The 25,433-nt window shown below is 45.8% G+C and overlaps 1 protein-coding gene across 3 annotated transcripts in view; it reads right to left on the bottom strand.

The window, feature by feature from the left end:
- Nucleotides 1-8,490: 8,490 nt before the first annotated feature.
- The window catches only part of IRF2 (interferon regulatory factor 2), a 43,557-nt gene continuing 26,614 nt past the window's right edge, over nt 8,491-25,433 (bottom strand). For all 3 annotated transcript variants that reach the window (XM_074866402.1, XM_074866399.1, XM_074866400.1), the window contains 5 exons: nt 24,223-24,269; nt 20,222-20,333; nt 16,541-16,705; nt 11,264-11,310; nt 8,491-9,848 (listed from right to left, as the gene is read on the bottom strand). In XM_074866402.1, coding sequence (XP_074722503.1) covers nt 9,537-9,848; nt 11,264-11,310; nt 16,541-16,705; nt 20,222-20,333; nt 24,223-24,269 — 683 coding nt within the window. In that variant the 3' untranslated portion in view covers nt 8,491-9,536. The remainder of the gene's footprint in view (nt 9,849-11,263; nt 11,311-16,540; nt 16,706-20,221; nt 20,334-24,222; nt 24,270-25,433) is intronic.

Raw genomic sequence — 25,433 nt, 5'->3', positions numbered from 1 at the left:
TATATCAGCTTTGCTCATGCTCGTCGTTTATATTTTCCCTGTACACTTTTCTCCACCAACCAAACAAAAAATGCTCATAAAGTCTCTCTGTAGTACCAAGAAACTTGTGCCTTGAAACAGCAGTCGCCAGCGACATAGCAATATTCTCCCAAAATGCACTATGCCATGGCACTGTAAGGTCTTCCAGCAAAACAGGAATCTTCTCATTTTCTCCAGCAAAGTATGGCAAACACAAAAGGAAGCTGCAGAAAGTGCAAATACAAGGATGAGTCACGCTGCATGTGCCGGGGCAGCAAAAACCTTCAGGGAAACAGCTTTTAGGGAAAGGCATCTTGAACAGCATTGTTTGCAGGGCCCTCTGCCCTCATGCCAGTGGTGATGAGGCTGTGCGGAGCCAGGTAGCACAGCACCCCACGGGAAGTTGCAGTGTCCCATGAAGGCAGCCAGGCTGCATGGGTGCATGGGTGCATGCGTACCCCCGCCAGCACAGGGTTGCTCAAGTTGTGCCCCCCCCATTGTGTCAGGAGGAGTGAGGCAGTGTTTTGGGGCAGGGGAAAACCCCACACTGCTGACTTGGGGCTGCTCTGTGCCATGTTTTATATAATCCATGTAAAATGGTTTATCCTCTTTCATTGCATGGCTGTCCACTGGAGGTAAAAGGCTTGGACAACGCTATGGGCAATGCTGGTCTCTGCCTCAGGGACGGGACTGTGTCAGTGTGTTCCCTACAGATGCCCAGAGCATTGCTGGAGGCTACTTATGAGAAGGTGAAAGCATCAAGCCATACAACTCCTCTTTAATTTACTAACTAAAGAAAATTGGGAGCTGAGGTGGCAGGGGTTGGTGGGGCCATGCAAACTGTTGGGGAAGTGTGCAGGGGAAGGTGAGAAGAGGTGAGGGATAAAGGAGGAGCAGAACAAAAGGGATATGAGGCAGGCTTCAGCTGCTGGAGTCACACCGTACATGTGTGAAACAGTAAAAATCAGGCCAAAGAAAGCAAGCAGTGAGGGAAAGTGAAATGGAAAACAAAAACAAAATTTCACGGGAGGAGCAGGGGCCAATGCTGCAGCAGCCCCGTGAACAGCCGGGCAGCTGAAGGTGAACACCGCTACCTCCTGAGAGCTCGGCCCAGCCTGGCCTGGGTGGTGAGACTGACCTCGCCGCCACAGGCATTAAACAGGTTTTAACAGCTCTTGGGCACTCACAGCTGAAACAAACCCACACCCTTATTTACGTGTCCATATTTTCTTGCCCTTAAGAGAACTCTGTTCAGAAAGGTATCTTGACTGCTGCACCTGACAGACCTGTGCCTTGTCACATGAGATAGGAACCAAAAATGGCCTTTAAAATGTTACAGCAAGTCAGATGGCATTATTTTTTTTAGCTCTTTGAAAAAAGAAAAAAAAAACACAACAAATTTGCCTGAGAGTAAAAATACTACTGAAAACTGAAACTTGACAACATTGACTGTGAGATAACATCTTTAAACGGGCACATGCAAAAGCAAGAGCTACAGCAAATGTCCTCAGCACCCGCCCAGTTTCCTGCTGCTTCCCCATGTTTCAGGGCAGAAACTGCGAGGGGTTAATAATGCAGCACCCCAGCAAATCCCCAGCCTGCCGACTGGGTTTGGGCACCTTAAAAGTTCACCTTCTCCCAAGAAACAGTCTGGAAAAACATATGGAAAGGTACTAAGTTTAAAGGGCAGGATGAGGTGTATAAATCAGCTGAGAAACCATACATCAAATCAGTGGAGGGAATGAAAGCTGCACTACCAAGTATTCTCCAGAGGCTCTGCAAGAAGTAGTCCTTACAAAATTAAAATAAAAACAGTAACTCTGATTCCTCTCCACCATCTCTACACCAACATTAGCTTGTATAAAACAAGAAACCATTTCCGCTGTCATTTCACCTCCTGATGCCAGTCCAAAATGAGCTCTGAACACAAATTCATGGAGGAGGCTGGGCAGTGCTCGGTGCTGCAGCTGCAGGAAGCTCAACAGCACACCTTTTAGCTGCTGCTGAATTATTTAGTCTACAGGCGTGTAATTGAGAGCAGAACCGGCCCAAAGGAGCTACCTATCATCAGCTACTCATCAAAAAATAATACACTGAACTTGGATAGGGCTTCCTCTGCCTTTGCTGGTTTATTTAAAGCTGCCACACGCAGAGAAGAGCTCATTCAAGGAGCTGTAATGTCCAATAGCTGAATTTCATGTGTCTCAAGCCTTACCGCAACCGCCTTCACCTCCTCAGAAAGCCCAATGTCCTGGACAAAGCGCTGTCTGTGACAGCAGTTGCTGTTGGCCTCCATGGTTTCCTTCCTCTCCACCACTATTTTCATTATTGTTGACAGAAAAATCCTGCACCTGCTGCTCTTACCGCAGAGGAGGAAACACTCCTCCAAGCACTCACTGAAAGGTCATTGGGCTGTTCATTCTGCCGCGGCATCGGCGGGCAGGCAGCACAGCCTCTCCGGCAGGACAAGCGCCCACACAAGGGTCGGCAAGTCCCCACCACCAGCCCCTCCTCATGAAATCCAGACCGACAGCAAAACAGCTAACAGGAGGCAGCGGGCATGAAGTTAACCTGGCCTGCCGCCTGCATTACCAGCAGGATGCTGCCGTAAGGGCACGGGGCAGGGAGTACTTCCCCCAGGCATCTGAAGATGTGAGCCGGAGGCCCTGGCCCTTGTGCACACCCTTCCGAGGCCACCATTGCACAGCCCCATGCCACGGCCACCTCCCAGCTCCCCTGCCAGGTGGCCAACCTGAGCCCGCAACAGGGAGGGAGAGGCCGGAGCGAAGGGCATGTGGCAGCTCCCGTTCTCCCTCTTTGGGGGAAGCCCCAGCTGCAAGCAGGATGGGAGGGAAAGAAAAGAGGAAGAGATGCATCTTGGGCAAGAAAGAAACGATTTAAAGTTGAAGCCGGTTTCTGTTGTCCCAGGCAGAAGCTCTGCGGCAAACCTGGTGTCTCCAAGGAGCCCTGAGGAAACCCAAAGCACTGACAGGCACGGGCAGTTTTCACACTTCCTATGGATGCATCCTTCTCCCGTTTATCCAAGTGCAGAGTGAATGTATTTTGCAGTCCTGTGACAAAGAGGTGTGCAGGTTATGTACAACTACAGCCTTCGTGGTACTTCCAACAAAAGTGCAAGCGCATCAGGATGTAAACCAGGCTTCACCGCCTGCCCCGATGTCAATGCACGCAGGTGAGGGAGGGAGGGAGACGGCCAGGTGGTTACACACAAACAGAAACTGAGGCCAATGGTCCCCGCTGGGGAAAAAAGTTAAGGGCCTGGTCCTGGGGAATTTTGAGCTCACTCACCTATTGTAATTTTGAATGGAATTTGACTATCTTTGTGTGCACAAATCTTGCTGGGCTCCAGGAGGATGTCAGGAGTGGCAGCCCCAGACACCAGCAGAAACCTGGGTTGTAACATTATGTGACTCATAAGCACACCTGGATAAATTTACGCTTGAGGCCATTATTTAATTTTTTTCTTGTTCTCCCTCATTTTTTCCATTATTTCCATTGAGTTACAGAAATGATGATCCTGCCTTTGCAGAAGTCCTCCACCAGCTCTCTTGGCCCCTTCCAAACCCCAGAAAAAAATTGTTTATATTCGTTTATTAACTCTCCTGCAAAAAATGGATGTGCCTGGGCTTACCTTTCCCGGACAAGAGAACAGATCCCCTCCAAACAGATCTAACCCAGCTTCCCTTAAGTGCTTTGTCTGTAAATTCATCTACTACACACAGGTATATATGTTCCCCCTATGGAAATACCATCTACCTCAAGTCACCATCTGCTCAGTAAACTAATGTTTGGGATGGGAGTAGAAGAGCGTGTTAAATAAGCCTCACAGCATGTGTCAGACTTGCACCTTTTAAATCCCCAAGACCCTGTACTTGACCTCTATTTTTTCTCAGGTGCTACAGAAATATTTATACTTTGGTGCCTTCTCCAAGTGATGGTAGGCTGACTCCAGGCAATTTTGAAAAACACAAGAAATGCAAGCCCAGGTGATGGATGTCAGAAATAGACAAGGCCAAAGGCACCCATTGTAAAAGGGGTGTGACACCACTTGTGGTAAATCTGCAAATACAGGGGGACCCTGTGCTCTGTAATCTGCTTTTCCCTAAATACCACTGCTCCTTGCTTTTTCTCAGACTTCAATGCAGGTCTCTCTGTGGCTGCAGTATCTCATGCAGCCGGGTCCCCAGATGAAACTACGGGGAGCCTTCAGCTCCACAGACTGAACCTCTTGATTTCCCAAGCGTGTCATCATGCTGAACCCCATCAGCCTGTGCCCCCCGCCACCCTTCACACTTTGAAACCACTGAGCAGGGGCCCAGAGAGGCAGCTTCATCTGGAGAGGTGTCCATCCGTAGGGATACTCAAAATTTGACCAAATAAGGCTCTGAGCAACCTGACCTACCTTTTAAGTTATGGAGCAGGGGTTGGGCCAGGTGACCTCCAGAGGTCCCGCCTGACCCAAATTGTTCTACAGCTCTGCAGTAGGCCATGTCCTACAGATGGAAAGTTCCTGCAAGTTTGAGAAAACATGTGCCTGGATAATAAAGACACCTCTCACTAGGTCCTCGCTGAGGAAGAGGCTGCTGTGTAGGTTAACCCTTCACTAGAAAGTTTGTAAGGAGACTGGGTGGTGGGAGAGAGGGGAGGCTGTATGAGTGCCCTAGCCAACAGGGGAGCTTCAGCAATAATATCCCCCACCCCAGGAAATAACTCTGAACACAACCCAGACCCCAAACAAATCTGTATTCTCCAGTTCTTCTACTCCCCAGATGACTTTTCTCCTACCTGAGTCCCATGGACAGTTCTTTCAAGGGGATCAGACTTTGCCAGAGGCCATAGTATCATGGCTCCTTGCTCCTTGCTAGCTGAGCTCCCCTGCTTGAGCTGTCGGAGCATGGATAGCATCCTGGCCACAAGCCATGTGGGAGCTGCACAGGGAGAGCCTGGTCCTTACCTCCTTCCCAGCCTGTGCTCAGGGAGATTTCTGCAGGCTCGCCTACTGACCAAGTCACAAAATTGTATGACGAGATTAACTTGGTATTACTCGCAGTGCTAATGGACAGACATCTGGTTTCCAGTGTTTCAGAACTGCGCTATTAAAGGCTAGATGTTTTTTTATGACTTTGCATAGTTTTGCAAGCATGGATAACAAGTCTAATCAAACACTGCATTTTAGAAAAAACATCTGATGTCCCAGCCTGAAGAAATCCTCCTTTGCCTTTACATCACCCTGAGGCTGGCCAACTGCTTTTGGTCTGAGCAAGCTGCAGAAGCGTCACTGCCTTTGCACGGTGGATACTCTCTTTGATGCAACAGTGTTATGGACACATACTGTAACTCCAGTGCTTGGATACCTCTTGGAAGAGCTTCAAATGTATAAGCCCTGGGAACAGGGGAATTTACCAAGTATGCACACCCATCCCAGAGGTACGTGTGTGTGTGTGTCTCCTATTGTGCAGCTACCGGAGCAGGGTAGGGGTTTGTGGTTTTGCAGCTCAGCTGCCCTCCTCACAGGACCCAGGGGAGGGTGAGACAGGCTACCCAGCCATCAGTATGCTGGCGCCAACCCTTGCATGAAATGACCAGAGGCAAGATGTGACCACACAACTTGCTTTAGCTACGTAAACGTTAATGCATTAAACTGGAGGTGCCTGCCTTTCCCCACTGACTACTCCTAAATTTCAGATGGCTGAAGCTAAGAGTAGCAAATCCTTCTCCTGGCAAGTGACATTTTACTTTGCAGACAAGCATTTATATATGTAGAAACACTTGGGCAGCCTCTGGGCAACCACCTCCTTACCCCAGTGACCAGCAGGGCTTGCTGAAGGCAGGCTCTCACCTGAAGTCACATAGGACACAGAAAAGGCAGCTCAGTCCTCACTCCTCTTCAGCAGCCCTGTTGGAGGCCAGGCTCCATGCAGGCACCTGAGTAAGCCTCGGGGACTGAAAAAGATGAAATATTTCACCATAAAGGCCAAATGTGTTCCATCTCTCAGATGGACACACAGGACTGAGATCAGGAAGCACTTGTGCAAGAAGGTCAGATATAAAAAGGGGCTTTGCAGGAAGGTACAAAGCCTCCAAGATGCTTCCTCAGTGCCGTGGGTGAGGGACAGGGAGCTCAAACTGCTGCTATGAACGAGGAAAGCCCACTGCCTCTCGCAGTATATAATGCACAGGACACGGCTGCTTGCCTGGAGGCCTGCAGAGACATACCAACATTTAACACCGCCAATCTAACAGTGAGGAGAGAGCAGCCATTGTGGAGGCAAACAGCAGCCCTGCTTTCACAAAAGCAAAAGCCTTGAGTCAGCTCTGTCTACTTTGAAAGATGCTTTCCAGCCCCCCCTACAACCCCACCTCTGGGCTTTTTCTCAGCCTTAACTCTTAATACTATATCCAGGCTGCGCCAGAGGCAAGAGGCTCTCTCCATCCACAGACTAAATACTCCTCGGAAGGGAAGATGAGCACCAGCGCTTAGTTTACAAGATGCTTTCCAGTCCCACACGACGGAGCCTTCTCTTTCCCTCAGCTCTGACCCTCGCCCTAGGCTCAGCGCTGCAGCCCTTCCTATCCAAAAACAATCCTTCCCTAGAGGAGGGTTCAAGCATCAGCCCTCCACTGAGTTTAGCAGCCCCTTCCCAGTCCCAGCACAACTGCAGCTCTGGGCTTTCTCTTCTACCTAACGCAACTCTTCCTTCCTCACAATAAAAATTCATCAGGAGATGACTCTTCTCCCAGTCCCAAGTCTCCCCTGACTCCAACCAACTCTCCACCTGCAGCTCCCAGCCCAAACCACAACACTACCTTGAGGGCCAGCCACAGGGCAGGTAACTTGCCACACAAAGAAAGGCTGGAAGAAATGGATTCATGAAGCCTAGAAGAAAATTTCCTTGCTGAAAATATTCAAGATGTGGTTTGACAGGGCCCTGGATAACCCACTCTAAGATCCTGCTTTCAAGGGAAGGTTGGACCCAATGTGCCCCAGGGGTCCGTTCCAGCTCCAGCTTGTCTGTGGCCCTACAAAGTCCCTCCCTAACAAACAAGAGCCCATCATCTTAAAAGGGGCTAGGAGATGCTACAGAGCAACTTCCAAACTTTAGCTGGGAAGTTTGGAAAAACTTCAAAAAACCAAAACAGACCGTGTTAAGAAAATATGAAAATAATCCCAAGGGAGCCCCAAAATCAAGAAAAAGAAACCTGCCATGAGCCTCATAACCCTGCTGTCAAAGGGCTTGGGATGCTGGAGACTCACTATCATGCACATGCCTGAGACACAACCTCCTTGAGGAAGACCAAACCTTGTGACCTCTGCAGAACCAAGTGAAAGGGACAGAGACCAGAAAGTTTACATATGATGATTTTAACCATTACAAGTTTTCAGCCTCACTTTAAATACTGCTCGGGGCTTCCTCCTCCTCCCAACCTTAACCAAAGCTCTAACTTTGTCTTCCCAGGCCTCCGGGCAGTGGGTTGGCAAGACAAAATTGCAAGTTTCACATGGACTTGTGACAAAATTTGGAACTGTGGCATCAGGTTAAGAACACAGCAAAATCCTACTGTTTGCTTTTCATTTTCAATAGCCGATTAGCACGTCTCCCTGTGATACAGCCATTTTTGTGCACGTTACTGCTCATCAGCCCAATATACACGGCATTTGGCTCAGCTATCTGTCGAGCTTGTATCAGAATGCTAATCACACCTGAAGGACACTCTGTGTCCACATATTTTACATACCTGAATCAATCTGTGCAATTTCCAACAGCTTAAAAAACTGCAAGAGGGTAAGTGCTCTCAACTTCTGCCTGAGCCAGTGACAGCCCGAAGTGTACAGCACTTCACAGAGTCTATGGCACAGCCTGTCCACCACCATCACAAAACCCTGCAAGCCACTGCACACCCTTAATTAGATACTCAACAGCTTCCCTCAAAGACCCAGAGGAATCAGAACTTGCCATCATTTGGTAGATGGCTGAAAGCCTTGGGGAATGTATATTTGACTTCTGATTCATTCCACCAATAAGGAGTTATCGCATGAAACTCTGCAAAAAGAAATTTGTCCGGACAAAGAAACTGCGAGCAAGATAAACAGAGATCTATGAGGAATGGGGCAAGCACAACTGAGCCTGTGTTGGGTGAGGGATGGACTTTCACAAGATCCCCTCCATGAGGTGACTTGCTCAAAGCCCAACCACAGAATAACAGCAGAAGAGGTGCCCCAACTTCCCACCTCTGCACATGAGGCCAAACTTGAGTACGCCACGTTTAAACTCTAGCTCCTCTTTCCTCCTCAAGATGCCTCAAGCACAGTACTTCCCATCACTAGATGGGTACTCCAGAAATTTTAAGGTGGCTCATGCTAATTGCTCACTCTGAGAGGTCATATTCACCTATCAAACCCATGCCATCTGGGGCTTTTGAAAGATTAAAAAAGAGAGACAAACAAGAGGATTATTAAAAATTTAACTATATACCATATTTATTATCAATCCACAGGATAATCTGATTGCTACATGAGCTCATAAAAGCTATTTCACCTTTACAAAATTAAAAAAAAAAATGTGCCACAAGGATGTAATAACTGCTGATAACCAAGGACTGAATCTTAAAATTATAAATTTGCTGTAGAAAAGATTAAAAAAAATTATATTCACTTTAGAATTTTACTTTGAATAAAATATTCCCCTGTATAAAAAATAAAAAAGCTTGCTCTGGTTAGAATTAGAGTATTTTTCTTCTTCTTCTTTTAAATCTGGGAATTTGCATAATATCTCTGTAATAGGTTTCTTTTTTTTCTTTTCCTATTGTACCACGCGGCATTCAAGCATAGCAGATTAGAAACAAACATGAGAAAAGCAGTCTTAAAATGTATGAAATCCACATGGGAAGTTTTAACTTCCTTTCCTTTCCTCTATTCTTTAAAGACACTTTAGCAAGAATAGCCTTGGAAAAGAATACAGGTGGGAAGGGACCTTCAATGTGCCATTAAGTAGAGCAAGGTAATAAAAGGCCTTTTGTAAGTGCTTTCTTAATAAGGTGCAGAAGCAGACTGCAACATTGCTAGTACTGCACTATGTACAATATTCACAATAGATTTTTCTTTATTTAAAAATATTCCAGCTAGTTCACATTTTCTCTTCCATTCTGAGGCTTTCAGTTCCATCATAGCCTTGACAGCAAGAAGCGCAGCAGCACCACTTCCCTTGTGGTCAGTTGGTCCTCTTAAGAAACACTGGAACCTGCGAGTGGGCCAAAGTTCTTGGGTTGTTTTCCTACATAGCAACCTTGGAAATCCGCCTGGGTTCAGGTGTACGTACTGACGGCTGGAGTCCTGAGTTAAAAACACTCCGGCACTGGAGTTGGACACAGCAATGTTTTATATTGCCAAGGCTTTACCTTAGATTTGTCTTGTGTGTGTCAAGGGATGAACCTCTCCTAGAGAAATGTAAAATACAAAACCAAACAAAACAAAGCCAAAAAACCACACCGTCAAAGGCTTAGCAGCTCTTGACTCTTGACTGGGTGATGTCTGACGTTTTCTTGATGACGCTGGCCCGTGTCTCGCGGTCCGGCCGGCTGCTGCTTGTGGAGGCTGTGGACACTACTTGTGGCAGAGGGATGTCTGGGAAAGGGGGCCAGGAGCTGTTGTAAGGCAGTGGGCAGCTTTCTTCTTTGATGGTGACTTGGAGGTCAGGCTTGTTGGCTACAAAAGTTGCCATGCTGGGAAGCATATGAGAAGTGTTCCTCATTCCCAGATTGCTGAGATACTGTTTGCCTTCAATGTTTTTCTTCTGCCAATGAAGTCGTCCCTAGGAAAGGGGGAAAAAAAGAAGGGAAGACTATATGAGTGAATGCAACTTTGCAAAGTGCTCCGAGTAACAAGATGAAGACAGAAACATCCACAAATTGCACAGGAATTAACCCATCTCTAAAAGCTTGAGCCTCTAGCAGCTGGCTTTGACTGTCTTTGCTCTCAGCTATTTCTGCCTTTCTGAAGTTGTGTGCCTAAACCTTGGTGGCTCTCCAGAACTCAAGAGGCTCTGCCCACTCTTCTGATGGAAATAAAGGCCTTATTCCCAGTATGCCAGAGATAAAAATGGACACAGACAACAAAACACTCAGAGCTCCAAATGGAAGTGTCTCCTCCGTTACCAGAGAGAGCATCCTCCTGCCAACAGGGAGGCACAGAGACCCAAGACCTCTCAAACAGCACCACCCAAATTGTCAACACAGCTGAGGCTGCTGGGAAAACCACTGTCACTTGATGGTGCGTCCCCCATCACAGGGAAGAGATTCACCCAGGAAAGATGAGCATCCAGTCCTCTCCCCATCACACATGCTGCAATGGCATGTTCTGTCAAAGGAGGTTTGGGGAGTCATTACTGGCAGTCTACACACAGGCTCCACCCTAACCAAGGCATGAGAGACAAAACCAAGAGAGTTAGCTATTCCATTATATGGCTGCACAACCTGCAGTTCTCCAAGGAGGAGGATTCAGGGGGCTTTCTGGGGGGCACCGCAGGGGAGAGATTTGCAAGAGGCCTTCTGCAAAAAGCAGCTGGAGCACAGGACATCTAAGTGCCCTCAGCGAGCTTCCTCTGGCCTCTTAAGTACTCATGGAGATCAGTAGCTCTGGTCACTTGATGGCAGCCCCAAAAGAGAAGCCGAGTGCTGGTTTTTCATAGGTGCAGCTCAGGAAATGTTCATGGGGTGGGTATTTTCTCCACGGATTCCTTTCACCCAGCAATACCCAACTGACTGCTCGGGAAAGCTTTTTGCCTCACATACCTCAAACATTCAAGTAGCATTTCTATTATACGTGTAAGCATTTCCTCCAATTGTATGAGTTCAGGTGCCATTTAAGAAAACAAAGCGAGCATGCTTTCAATCAAGATAAAATACTCGCTACCCAGCAATGTCAATACATCATTAACAAACTAGCTGGCACTGTTGATGGCTCTCCCAAATATCTTATCATGCAAATTAATCTCCTTGTAGTTTGGACAGATGAGGAGGAAAGAACTTGTAGAGATATCCGTTCTGCGACAATCATCCAAATGTCTGTCTTCCTTGAATCTTCCTGGTTTGTTTTTCTCCCCCAGCTATTATTAAAATGAATTCTTTACTGGTAGAGAGAGTTGCAAACAGAGAAGGGGAAAGAATACCTCAGGACATTGTTCTTGAGACCTTGCTCCAAAGTGCAAAAAAATCAGAAAACACTTACCTCTGCATTTTCTTCATCGCTTGGAACACTGTCGGTCGTTTCACTTTCTGTCAAACAAAACAGAAACAAAAATGAAACTCATGCTATTCTGTCTACAGTAGCAAAATCCAGCTCAAGAGGCCTGATTCGCTTCCAACAAGTGGTAACAAACAGAATCAAGCCAAACAACCAGGAAACAACAGAGAAGCATGGACCCCCTGCCACAGCAAGAGCAATCCAAGGGCTAGACAGCACAGCTGCACTGAACAACTGGGGTAAATTCACATGATTATCACAGTAAAAATGGCTGTACCCTGGAAAAAACAGCAACGGAGAGGGCAGAAGTAGATTTGTGTTTTCTGGGCAGAGGGAAGAGCCTCCCGCAAGCAGGGAATGCCCCCTCTCCCTTGCCCTCTCTTGGCAGCTCCAGGCCTGGCAAAGAGCAAAGTCCTGTCCAAATCCTTATTTTTATCTCCCTGCAAAAGCAATAACAACTCCACCCCAGAGGAGATAAGTGTGGTTTTGTTTCATGAACTGTTATCTCAGCCTGCCGCCTCAAGGGCTTGCTGTCACTTCTGGCACTTTATTACTGTTGTTATACTTTGCTCCTGTTTCACTTTTGCCACCCGTGCCCAGCACTCCCCCCTGCCCCCAACACTTTCTCAATCCTTCACCCACCACTGAAGCAAGTAGCAATGCTACTATCTGCAGCCCCATCACCTTCCCCCACCACACACAGCCTCCCTCACCCTCATCACTTCAACCAGAGCACAAACACAGGGCTGCAGCTCCAGCAGGATGGCCATCCTCCTGCAGCTGCATCCCTCCCTTGCAGGAGAGCCTGAAATCCAGGAATTTTGACTGTATTTTCAAGCCCACATCTGTCTGAGCACAGATCTCCCAGTGTCTCAGGGTCAGGCTCCTAGCCCATGGGCTGATTGAGAGTGCTGTGCCTCAGACACATCTGAGACAGGGAATAAACCCCTCTTTTCAGGATCGGTCTACAGTGATGACTGCTTCCTTCTGCACAGCTGCCCAGTGTCCAGACCCTCACCCAGAAAAGCAGAGGCCTGATCCCCTTCAGCTCATGGGGTTTTGAACCACTGTCTTGTTTCCTGGGAGCCATCTATCAGCCTAGGCATCTATCAGGCTACCAACAGCATTTGGAAGAGGTCTTTCTCCAACCCCACCACCAGGGCTGAGCAGAGAGGGCTCGTCCACGCCCTAAACCAATGGGAAGACAGAAATTACAGAGTTGAAGGAACAATGTGATGAGTTACTGTAGCAGGCAAGGGAGCTCTCAAGTCCCAGTTTCCACTCTCTGCTCTGTGTTACACATTTTAGCCCATGCAGACAGCTCTGCACAGCCCCTGCACCCTTGTGACCATAAAGCACAATCCTGCCTTCCCTGAGAGCAACCTCGTGCTCTGCACCAGACATAACATGAGTGCTAAGGGTGCACAGACTGTGCCTTGTGGATCATGCCCCTGCACGTCTTCAGAGACTGGCAGCACCTTCCCCTTCTCTCGAGGCTTGGCTAAGCATTAGGTTTAGGCAGAGGGCTGTAAATCAATAGTCTGAATTGCTCTTTCAGGCCCCAGGATCTAAACTGCACCCAAAGTCCTTCTGAGGCAAGGAAGCAGCAGCTCAGCTACTCCAGACTACTACTGCCAAAACCAGCACTTCCCCTACGCCAGAGTTTCTACCACAACATGCAGTAAGCAGAGGAGCAGTCTGAAACATTAAATTTAACTGTGAAGCCCTGTGAAGTTAACACTCTGCAGGGCTTCTCATTCACCGGCCCAGGTAAAGAGAGATGTGCCAACATGATTAAGCTGGCTAATTAAGCCATACTAGGGGGAGGAGAGGCAGAAATTAATCTGTGCAAAGGAAAAATGGTCCCAGAGATAGAATCAATAGGAGGAATCCACATAGAGACAAGAAACAGATATTCCTTGACGTGAAGAAACATGTGGCAACAAAAAAAGAGTGATGCAGCTGAAAAGGAATCCATCCTCAGTGTTTATACATAACAAAATGCTGAGCAAGAGATAGCATTATAGTTAGCAAAGCCAGGGAAGCTAGCCACTCGGGCATGGAAAGTTAGAGAGGTTATTTCAATCAAGAAGGTTATTTGAATCAGTGTTGAACACAAGAGGAGGTTGACAACAGCCTCAGTATTAAAAAAATGGATTTCATGGACATCAGTGGAAATATGAGAAAACTCACAAGGGCCACTCACATTATTTGCCTTGGTAACCTCAGAAAGGAACTAGAGGTGGTTTTGAAATAAAACAGATTTATGTAGGACAGCTGATACCTTAGGCTACTTTTTTTTGGTTAGTTGTTTCAGAAGAGCTAAACTAACTGTTTCTGCACAGCTGTTATGGTCATACTCTTTCCTGCCATTCAGTCATAGCACCTGACAGCAGGCAGCTCTACCCAGCAAAACCATGAGCACAGGGCTAGACCTCCTGTGGTTCTCCTGTATAGGTTTGTGTGGAGCAAGACAAAGACACAAATAGTCACAAGAGTGTCCACCAAGTTTCAAGGTTCTAACAAATCACAGACCCCTGTCCTCACTCCTCCCTCAAGGGCAAATGCATGCTTTAAAAAAACAGAGGTTCATAGAACAATTTAGGTTGTAAAGGACCTCAGGAGGCCCAACCTCTAGCTCAAAGCAGGGCCAACTACAGGACTGGATCTGGTTGCTCAGGGCCTTATCCAGTCAGGTGTTGAAAACCTCCAAGGATGGAGGCAGCACAACCTTTCTGGGCATCCTGCTTCACTGCCTGACTGCCCTTGTGGTAAAAAAGGTGACATTTTTTCTTATATCCAGCTGGACCGAGTTATCTTGTTTCAATTTATGCCCGCTGTTTCTCATCCTCCCACCACACACCACTGTGAATAGTCTGGCTCTGCCTTCTCAATAACATCCCTGCAGGTAGGGGCAGGTGGCTATGAGGTCCTCAAAGCAATCTCCTCTCCAGACTGAACAAGCCCCAGTCCCTCAATATCTCCTCACAGAGTGAGTGCTCCAGCCCTTGATCATCCTGGTAGTCCTTCCCTGCACTTGCTCCCATCTATCTGTACCTTTCTTGGACTGGGGGGGGCTCAAGACTGGACTCAACACTCCAGAAGTAGTGTAACTAGTGCTGGGTAGAGGGGGATAATCACTTCCCTAGATCTACTGGTCATGCTCCTGAGAGCTGGTGGCCTTCTCTGTGGCCAGGGCACTCTGCTGTCTCACATTCAGCTCACTGCCCACCCGACTTTTTGCAGACCTGCTCCCCAACCCATCTGCCCCAGCCTCTATCGCTTCAAAGGGCTCTTTCTTCCCAGGCACAGGACGTGGCAGCTGTCCTTGCTGAATTTCGTAAGGTTTCTGTCAGCCCATTCCTGCAGTCTCTTCAGGTCCCTCAGGATGGTGGCCCTGCCCTCAATCATATCGACTGGTGTCCCCTATTTGGTGTCACCTGCAAACTTCACAAGTGTGTGAACACTTCTTCTGCTCATTGATCTATTAAACAGGACCTGTCCCAGGACAGACCTTTGCAGTACCGCACTTCTTACTGGCCTCTAGCTAGAGTAACCAGGATCATCAAGAGCTGCCTTGAGATGCATTCAGTGCCATGAAATCATCTCTGTGTTATCTGAGTTATGGGCTAGCAGGTCCTGGTATAAGTTAGGACAGCTGAAGGCCACCAGGATACTAAGACAACATAAGGGGATAACAGAAGTACTTCAGTCATGCCTCATTCTCCTTATGCAGGCTTGTTGCACTGACTTTAGGGGAGGTAACTTATGACTTGCTCATGTCAGGGTGGTTCCGCTGTCACCAGACCATCCCCCTCTATCGTCCCAGCCCAAGCAACCACCATGACTTCCAGACCAAGACAGTGACTTTTGTTTGCATTCCAAGAACTTAGATCCTATAGCTGAGGTTAAAAGAAAGCATTATTGTCGTGTTCACAGAGACAGGAAAAGTTCTGCAAGAAGCATTTGGAAAGAGGACAAATGTTTCAAAGGCCCCATCTCTCAGCTGCTAATAAGTTAAGGCACCCTCATCCCCCTGCCTTACACTTTGCAAAGCCCTTCTAAATGCTTTGGCCATTACAGACTAAACACATTGGGAAGCATAGTCGTTTATCAACATGTGTGAGACTAACATTGGAGGCTGTTCAAAAGAACATTGTACTGTTCACTCAGACCCAAAGATAAAAATTACTAAATACATATTTTATAAAAATGTTTCTGGAAGTAATTTCAGCCTAATGAGTCAAAGGCAAAACCATGTGTAAACTAATAAATTGCATGGGGAACAATTAATACTTAAGTTTGCCTAAAAAGATGACATTTGTGTTTCTACCTAGTCTCTTGAGGCTTGCAAGTTAGCAACACATTGAAAAAGGAAGGACAGGTTGGATCTGAAACTTTTTCTACTTTCAAATGTGGCTTTTCCCTGCTTCCTAAGGAAATAAGGCTTGTGTGATTGTAGGGACTCTATATAGCATGCCCATGTATGCATTTGTGTCTGTTCTCCCCTAACAACTTCTGAACACGCTGTCAGACTTGGATAAGGGATAAATGAATGCCAAAGACTCTTGACTTCCTACCAGTTTTATGAAAATAAGGGGCCAGACAAAAACAGAGAAACCATTAGCACCCTGACTCAAGGAAAAGCTTGTTATCTCACCCCTTTTTAGATATCAAGACAATCCAGATGGGACGCAGACGTTGGAAGCCAGACCTCCACAGCTCTGCTGCTTGCAGGACCACTTGTTATCAGTTGCTACATGACTGTTCTAGTCTGCAGAGTATGTGTAACAAGACAGATCTACTCCCCCAGGGCCCTCAGCTTCACGTCTGCATTATATACTATTAGTGCAGCCCTTAGCACACTGTGCCCACTGTACTAGGCACTGAGGAAACATATAGCAGAGAAGACCTTTAATGTTTAGTAAGTCAGGGGGCAAAGGGCACACACTGTATTTGCAGCACATCATTTGTACCACTGAAAATGCCCCTCTAATAAAAGATGAAAAGACCTCTCTGCATTACATCTAAAAAGGTTCTTTTTCCATTAGTCACAGGCTAAAATCTGCAGCTTACATTTCCAACCTCAGATCTGCCAAGTTGTTTCCCAAGGTGAAATGTGTAGAGGATTGTGAGTTTTTGAGCTTCATTAAAAATGTAGAAGGCAGTCGAATAGACATTTCTGGATCTTTGCCAGCTACCCCAGAAGAGCCCCCTTTCCCCCAGTGTAAAAAGAGTGTAAAGAAATGCCAGAATGCTTACCTGCATAGGATGAGACAGGGGAGATCTGTAGGGGGTACAGCTGGCTCATGCTGAGGGGCTGTTCGTCGCTTTCTGTTGTCACCTCTACTACCTGGCAAACATCAGGAGGATTGGCAACTATCACCTGCTCCTCACTGCTGCCATCAAGGTGCGGCTGTCCTACAACTTGGGGTTAGAAATAAAAAATTTATTAGTCATAACACCTCAGCCCTGCTGGATCTCCAACAGCCTGTCCTTGGAGCCTGCTTGGTATTTGACTGAGTCTTCAATACTGTCTCAGCACTTTCTTCCACACCCACCACCTGCTTTCGGTGGGACTTCTAAAGGAACTGTGATTTATTTAGTTTCCATCACCTTCAGAGACATTTTTTTCCTCACTTGTGACAACTGAAAATGCCTAACTCTCCCCTGTTTCTCACAAGTAACATCCTTGAGCCCTCCCTGACATACCAGCTGTCCAGAGGCTTTCCGAGGGAAAACCACTGCCATGCTCCTCCACACAGAAACGTGGTCTCACCAGGACATACGGACCACAGCAATCTCTCCTAATCTGGGAAAGCATCCTTACCCAGCAAGCTGCCAACATCCCATGGCCTCTGGATGATCTCATGCACATGAGGTACCAGAAGACCAGAATTGGCATGCAGAAAACTGGCCACGTGGTCATGTAAAACATGGTGGGGCTCTGATTTATACACAACATGAATCTGTGGAAAATTTCTCCTCCGACTAGACGCTTATTCTCACTGTTCCTTGTAATGTCATTGATGGTATGCAGAAAACCACAGTTGTACCTGTAGTCTGTGATCCCCATGGTCTGTGACAGAAAGCTACAATCTGGTTAGTTATTAACAGAGGGTTTTCCTATTGCTCCAGGCACGTGATATTTAATACCAAAGGAACATTATTTATTTCTACAAAGTGAAGGCACCATGGATGCTTTGCAACTGTCATGAAATGCTTTGCAGACATCAATTGCACTACACAACACCCTTTTGAAACAGGGAAATAAACCAAGGTACCAGGAAGTTACTGAGCAAAGGAAAAGTATGGTGAAAGCCAAAATCTCACTCCTCTGGAGCTGCTTGAGACAGCTCCCTCTGTCTTGTACAATTCCCCTATCGATCCCAGCAGTATGAACACATGACAACTGCATTTATCCAGCATGGAGTGAAAGCCACTAGCTAGATGGGAAGAGCACCCAGTGATGGAGTTGTCTTAGAGGGATAGCTAACCTGAATCCACAGGTGTCCAAGAGAAAGGGAAGAACTATAGATATTTTTACTGGAACATAAAGGAACAATCTTCATATGGACAAATTCTGTACAAACGTGGTGCTGTGTTGTTAGAAATTCAGACAGTACATTTTTTTCTAGACCCATGATGGGAAAAACATGTAGGCAATGAAAGACAGTAGATCTTGAAATTCTTCTGTTAAGTGACCTAAGTACTCTAATTATTAAGTTTAAAAAAGGCAAAAGATAGCATCTATTGCTGGATGAACTAAGATAAATATACATGAATGCACATGTATATATACACAATCCATTCCTGTCTTCTATCTTTAGACAAGGCTAGAACACAACTTTTTGAAAAAGAAAAGTGACAGGTTTTTCTCTCAGGGAAAAGCTGCATATCATTTTGCTTTGTGAAGAGCCAGATATCCACTGGAAAATCCCCCAAACCTAGATGTGTATTTTATGAGACAATTCCAGCATAAAGAAAATTACATACATTCTGGATAGTCTTTTTTTTTTTTCAGTTGAATCACTACAATTATAAGATTTCATTCCAGAAATTTCATTTCAACGGTATTTCACCTTTCCTGGTTCTGAAACAATTAGCTTTTTATTGAGTGGCGGGGGGGTGGGGGGCAAGAACACACACAACAGAGTTAATTTTTATCTGGGAGAAACCAGTATTGTGCAACCCTGTCAGGGTACAAGCAGGCCATCTGCAGTGTTTTATCTCTCTCCTTAATACCTGATGAATTCTTTCCCACCCTGAGAGATTAACTTGCACAGCAAAAATTACTGCTTAGTTGGGCAATATGCCACAAATTTCCCGCGAGCTGCACGTATGTCAGCAACACTGAAGGTGCCGTTTGTCTTTCCTCCCCTCCAGCTGACTTCCCTCCTTCCTGCAGAAAAGATCTATTTTACTGTTTTCCCCCACTTTACATTACAATCCTGCTTGCAGTTCTAAATAAGGACTTCTCTCTCCAGTCTGAATAACCAGCACATTTCACAAGCCATTAATTAAACAACACTGGATGAGATACCCACCCGAGCCTTGCTGTCCTACCCCTGAAAATGGATTCTGTGAGTCCAGAGAAAAAATAAAGCCCTTAAGGTGCAAATTCAGTCTGTTCCTCTGAACCTCTTACTTGGTTACCACGACAGACCTTTGACGATTCTTAGATGTTGATGTTGCAACTATGGGTCCTATCCTGTAAATTATTGAGATCTTCTAATGTGCAACATGCATTCACCTCATCATAACCTCAAACAGGAGTTCAGGATACACTGCACTGTAGAAAACTGAGATGTTTGCAGCAAAATTACCCTCTTTGAGGATTTTGGGGACATTCCAAAGACTGCTGTTAATTGATCTCTGTTTGACTTTAAGACTGTAAAACAAAGCAAAAGTGGATGAAGCTTCTTTCCCTGGACTGCATATTGGCCTTGGGGTGTTTCAGATTTGTTTATGAGTCAGTCAGTAAACAGGAAGCATTAATAGCACTACAGTGCTACTCCTTCAAGTTATAAAACCCTCTGTAATAGTAGGAGCAACAATCATGTTCTAACACTCTTACAAAGCAACAGCTGGTTAAATGGACTGCCATAAAAAGAGGAAAAAATACTAACAGACTCCTCAGCCACAGAAGTACTTGAGGAGAATGACTATGCAAAGCCCTGCATAGTGTCACTGCACGTAATTTCTGCCATCTCTCCCAGCAGAAGACTAACGTATCTTTCAAACACTTTTTCATCATATATAAAAGTGGAATTCTAGACAAAATGGTATATGGGTCACATTTCTAAGAGCCCTTGCTGCAGTGACAACCTCAGCCAAAAAAGAGCTGTCAAAAACCAGCTCAATTATTCTGCCGAGAACCAATTATTCACATGCTGAGGTGACAGCTAATTCCTAATGTACCAGTTTCTTCACTGATCCTTGTTGTTAACTCAGTGATGTTAAGAACAAACTGCTACTGAGATGCCAGTAAAAGGAACCAAGTTCCTCCATTTCATCTGCAGGTTTAAACTCCCAAATAAAATGGTATGCTATATAAACCTCTGCTCTGAGCAATGGGAAACTACCACCTGACTGCAGTTTAACTCCCATGTGACACTGGCTACAGTCTCCTCATAGCTGAGGACTACCCTCTGGAGTAAGTTCATGTCAGGAGAAGCCACCTGAGCATGTCTGTAAGTGCTTTACTCTCACAGGCACCACCACACTGCCACAGTGCTGCTTGCTGTCTCTGCAAGGTGGCGGGACTGAGCTGCAACCAGGACCTCACGTGGCTTGGGCTAGTGAAAAATGGGTCAACCTGACTGCAACCTTGGCGTTCGCTTAAGTGGAAAATGCTGATGGAAAGCTGAGTTTGGCAGAGTCAAAAGGTTTTTTGAAGTCACCTGTATGCTTAGCATATAAGAAAAGCATAGGAGTACTTACCTACAAAGTTCACTGTACTGTCAACTTCATTTTTTATAGTGGAAGACAGGAAATAGTCAGAAGTGACATCATTTAGCCCATTAATCCCAAAAGATGATTCAACTGGCTCTTGCTAGAATGAAAACAGTACAGTTGGGTCAGGTTTGATTTATTTTAGGAGCCTGGACTGAGTTCATCTCTTTGATCTGAGACTGTAATAAATCATATTGCTTCTGCCTGCCATATACACCCTGCTCTCTGCTAGACACGATCTTAGAGTGAATATTTTGATTCTCTGAGAAGAAGCCAGAGTCTACTCCATTTCCAAATCTTTTGCTTTGAAACAAAAGCTATTTTTAATTTTCAGATTTAGAGTGAGCCTTCAGAGACCAAAAAATTAGTCTGCTATTTACTAGAGATTAACATTTGGAACAAACAAGGAAGAAACACTGATTTAAAATGGTACTCTATTTAATATTCATCCTCATTCCCTTCCAAACATGCTGTATGCCTTAGCGCTCTCTGAAAGAAGCCTTAGCTTCTGTACAGCAATTACTAAATTCTAGCTTTAATTTTTCTCTGCAGCAAGCCTGAAAGCGAACCGAAGTGTTTACACTAAATACAGCCTTTAGATCACATCATAAACATTACCACAGGGCAATAGCGTTGGGAAAACACCACCTGTTCTACATAGACTGAGCTTTCCACAAGATGCATCTCTCTAGGTCTGGTACACTCGAGTGGGAATCTAAAAAGCTCCCTTCAGAACAGACACCAAAAAGTTTCATTCCATAAACTCAGGATTTCTTTAAAAAGCTATAAACACATTTAAAGCATTATCTACAGGTCCAACCTCCTTCCTGGTATTGGCTCCCTTACAGGGTTATTGGTTTCAAAGTCTAAAGTCTTCTGCTCCTACTCTGGGCTGGCCATGCCAGCCCTGTGAGAGAAGTTCTACCTCACTGCTGACCCAGAGACATCTGCAGAGAGGTGCAGAGCTGCCAGTTGGATTTGATGTCACCCCATGCTCATTTTCACTGCTCTAAAGCATTTCAGCAAGGGCAAGGTGAGCCTTAAGACTTGTGGCGCCAGCCCTTCACAGTACTAACTGTAGGAACTGTTATCATGGGGACAAAAACTACCTGTCACACTGTTGCCATTTTTTTGTGGATGACATATGCTATGATTGTGATCCACTCAAAGAGACCTGTCACTTCCACACCTTCTTAGCCATTAAACAAGGCAAACATGCACCCTGTCCCAAGACCCCTGTGTACATCAGAAGGGTGCAAAGTTAGTGTTAATGGCCTTTGATGAGCTGCACTGGTTGTGTCAACCCACAGGTCAAAGACCTGGAGAGCTGGAAAAGACAAAATTAGCTGCTATTGATCCATTGAGGATCATGACTGCAGAGACAGGTTAGGGCTACACACTGGAGCCCTGAGCTTCTGGTGTTGTGCAGTGCCTCAGCAAATACAGAAGCCCCCATGGTAACGCTGCACACACAGCACCTTGCTCAGCTTTACTGAGGCTTGGTTACAGAGAATTTTATTTAGTAGCCTCTCTTGAGCTGCAGAAACAAATATGCATCATGGAACTCGGGTGATGGTGCCAGATCCACAAAGGGCCTTGGACACTGGCACACTTGGTGTTAACTCACCTAAATTTTCAGTGTCCAGACGTCTAGCCTAAGCTAAATGCATGGGGAAAGGTGTCACTTAGATTTAAAAAATGTCTCAACAGGGAGCTGCATGCATAGTCAAAAGGTTACATCTAGGATAAGGTAGAAATAAAGCCTCAGGCAGGCAGTTCAGTCCTTTCTTTCAAATGAAAGAGCCTGTTTTTATCCAGGCTACTCAGACACTTACGGCTTCCTCCCATTGCTGAGAATTCATTTTCTAATGGAGAGACTCCATTTGCCCAAAAGCCCAGTGGTAGGAGACCTATCTGCAAGGTGGGAGACCTGCTTGCAGTCCCCCTTGCCTAGAGCAGAGCAGGTATTTGCTAAGGCCAAGGTCTCTCACATTCATGGGGACAAGCAGTGAATGCCCCAAGCACTCAGCAAGGTCTGGCAGGGCTCTTCACCCCCACCAGCAGTTGCTATGGGTGCCCACAGGGTCCAGCAGTGGGAGGGCTCAATGTGAGACTCTTGGTACACTGAAGTCCCTTCGTAGATCTGCAATCAGATCCTCAGCTGCTTGCTCTGCTGGTATTACCCCATTGCAGCTACCAGGCAGATCATGGAGCAGCCTCCCACTCACCTCCACTAAAGAGAGGATTTCAGGGTAACTGCAAGGCATTCAATGCAAAACACGCATCTCAGATCTCAGGAATTCACATCACCGAGCAAAGCAATTATAAGCAGCTTTCAATGCTCAGAAATGTGCATTTGCACTAATTCATCCAGCACCCTTCTCTGCTATTATACTCTTCAACATTCAATACTCAGTCTAAGACTGGAAGGAGCATCTATTTTAAAATCCAGGCATATCTGGAGGTCAGCTTGTGTATGCATTTGTCAGAATAAGGGGCAACAGACAGGAGTACTACCTGGCCCCAGCTCAAAGCCTATAAGAGCTAAGTGGCATGGTTGGTGGCTGATGAACCATATGCTTGTAGTAGTTATTGCTAGTAGGTGTATGTGCTGGAGGCATAGCCAATTCAGCTCACTGTCCTGGGATGCCTGGCCGCATGCTTCTGCACAGCTCAGGACAACTGAGCTGGAGGAAAATGCTCCCCGCCGGCACCTACTCCCAGGCATAACGCCACATGTACTAATCTGACAGACATCACTGGGACTCCCTCAGCAATGCCTATTTGTGAGATTAATATTAATGGACAGGATGGGATTGTTCAAGCACCTCTACAGCTTTTCAGGCATATAATATTTTAACTAAAAGATTGTGAAGGAGGGGAATGACAAAGTACTGCTGCCAGCTTTGGTAGGCACCACAGGCTGCTCTGTTCTGACCAAAGGAGTTTACTGACTCCCTCTGAACACAGGCTACCATCAGAGTCATGTTATAACAAGCACACATGGCTGCATGATCCAGATAGGATGGTTAAAAAGTGGTTACTTTAAGACAATTTAAAAATCACAGTATTCTGACATATAAGTCCACAAGTCACAACTTCCAGGACAGTGTCTGCCTTCCAAACCTGATTTCAATGGAGGAGTTTTCCCAGGCCTCTGGGTTCACCTGGCCCAGAGCATTCCCTGGCCAGTGGGTGCAGAACCTGCACCCAGGCGCGGGTGGCACAGCCCTTCACAAGCAAGCAGCAGGCGACCGAGCTGCCCTTCTGCTGCAGACATGGCTGCTACGTGCAACCCAAGAACACCAACGTTACTGAAGGCTGAAAGTCTGAAACCTTTGTGATTTGCTTTTTGAAAAAATCAAAGGCGGTTCAAATCCTGGTGGTGTGTAATACTGGCCACCTCATAGAAGCGCTTGGCAGAAGTGCGAAATCTAGGAAACACCATGCTTCGCAGGGAAAGCTAACATCAGTCTGGATCCATGCCCTGAACAAGCAGAAATCTCAAGCACTGACTGAGGAGCTTTACAACTGAGGTCCTTTAACTGACAAAACATGAGCAGAAGGTGCAGCTCTAACAGAACTTCTTGCCCTTGACTAAACAACAATGAATTTCCAATGCCTTACACACAGAAATTAATTGCTAACAAAAGGTAACTCTGTTGTTCAGAAGCATTCCTTCTGTAACTACCATACTTCTACTTTCACAGACAAACAAATGGCAAATGTATTGCCGAGGCTGCCAGTTTTCCAACCTCCAGGCATTGTAACACAGGCCTATGTCAACTGATGACGTCAGTCAAGGCTCTAACAGCCTTCACTTTTTTAAAAAAAAACAACAAACATCGCATGTAACTGTAGCTACTTAACCAAACCACAAGCATGAGAGATTTGCAAATATCCACCACAATATACTATTGGGGCTATTAAAAAAAATTGCAACAGATTGTTTTCACAAGCTCTCACACTATTAAACAGCCACTTCTTACCTTAATTTGTTTGAATTTGTCATCCTTCTCGGACTTCGTTTTTTTTCCTGCAACAACAGAAGGAAGATTTCTTAAAGTCCTGTGTGCCATGAGTTATCCTTACACTTTCTATATTCATCAACAAATAGCCCCAAAACATGCCTTAAAATGGTAGTACCTCCTAGGAAGGGAGAACACATTTTGCCTAATTTTAAACCCCCCTTAAGGCCAGGGCAGTCAAAAATTCACCTTGAACTCTCTGGCTTTGTGTTTTGTTATTTAAGGGCTACAAAAAAGAACCATGGTGAGACTGACGAAAACAACTGCAGTCAAAAAAATCAAGGTGATAAATATGGAAGAGTGACAAACTAAGCAATAAATAAGGTCTGTTGTAAAAAAGAAGGGGGAGAAAAATATTCTTAAAGGGAAAAAAATCAAAATGTATGTCTCATCATATCCGTGACACTCTCACTGTAGCTATAGAAAAAGGGAGATTGTTCATCGATTTAACATGAAAAGAGACCACAATAAACTTCAGAAAATATTTTTCTGAACAGTTGCAACCTGAGGGGGGAAATATATATTATAATTCATGCAAAAGTGGATACACAATCATGCTGGAGTTGAGAATCCAGAAAACCACACAGCACATGACCCTCAGAATATGTCGTGTGCCTTGGCAGACCCCAGTGTTGCTGCCCCTGCTCTGACCTGACAAGACCCTGATGTGAAAGCTCAGACTTGCTGGTGCAATTTCAGCTCTACCCCACTGTTTGCACAGACGTGTCCCAGGAATTTCTCCCATCTGTACTACAAGATAGCACCGAGAATTAGAAATGTTAGCAGCCAAATTCTTTTGCTCTCACTCACACACAAATTTAACCATGTGCCATGCAGAAAGGGCATGTGGGAATATACACAGGGCCCAAAATATGTCAAGAGTTTTACCGTAACTGGACTAGCTGCAGAATCCTCTCCTGCTACAGCCCCCCATCTCCAGAATCTCAGCTTTCATGATGAACTTTTCTAGTTCCTACAGCTATGAAATGAATCTACCACAATGGGACAGGTTATGGTTCAGGGAAATATGCCTGAACATAAAAAATACACCATTGACAAGACACTGGAAACAGTTTCAAAGATAATGTGCTACCTTTTGCAGATTGATCTCCTGTCCATACTATGATTCTGCACCAAAAATGCCAGAGTTCATAATTTCCAAACACACTGAC

Source organism: Strix uralensis, chromosome 4, assembly GCF_047716275.1.
Source record: "Strix uralensis isolate ZFMK-TIS-50842 chromosome 4, bStrUra1, whole genome shotgun sequence".
Taxonomy (NCBI): domain Eukaryota; kingdom Metazoa; phylum Chordata; class Aves; order Strigiformes; family Strigidae; genus Strix; species Strix uralensis.
Note: the sequence above shows the minus strand (reverse complement) of the source record. Positions and strands in the feature narration are given on the sequence as shown.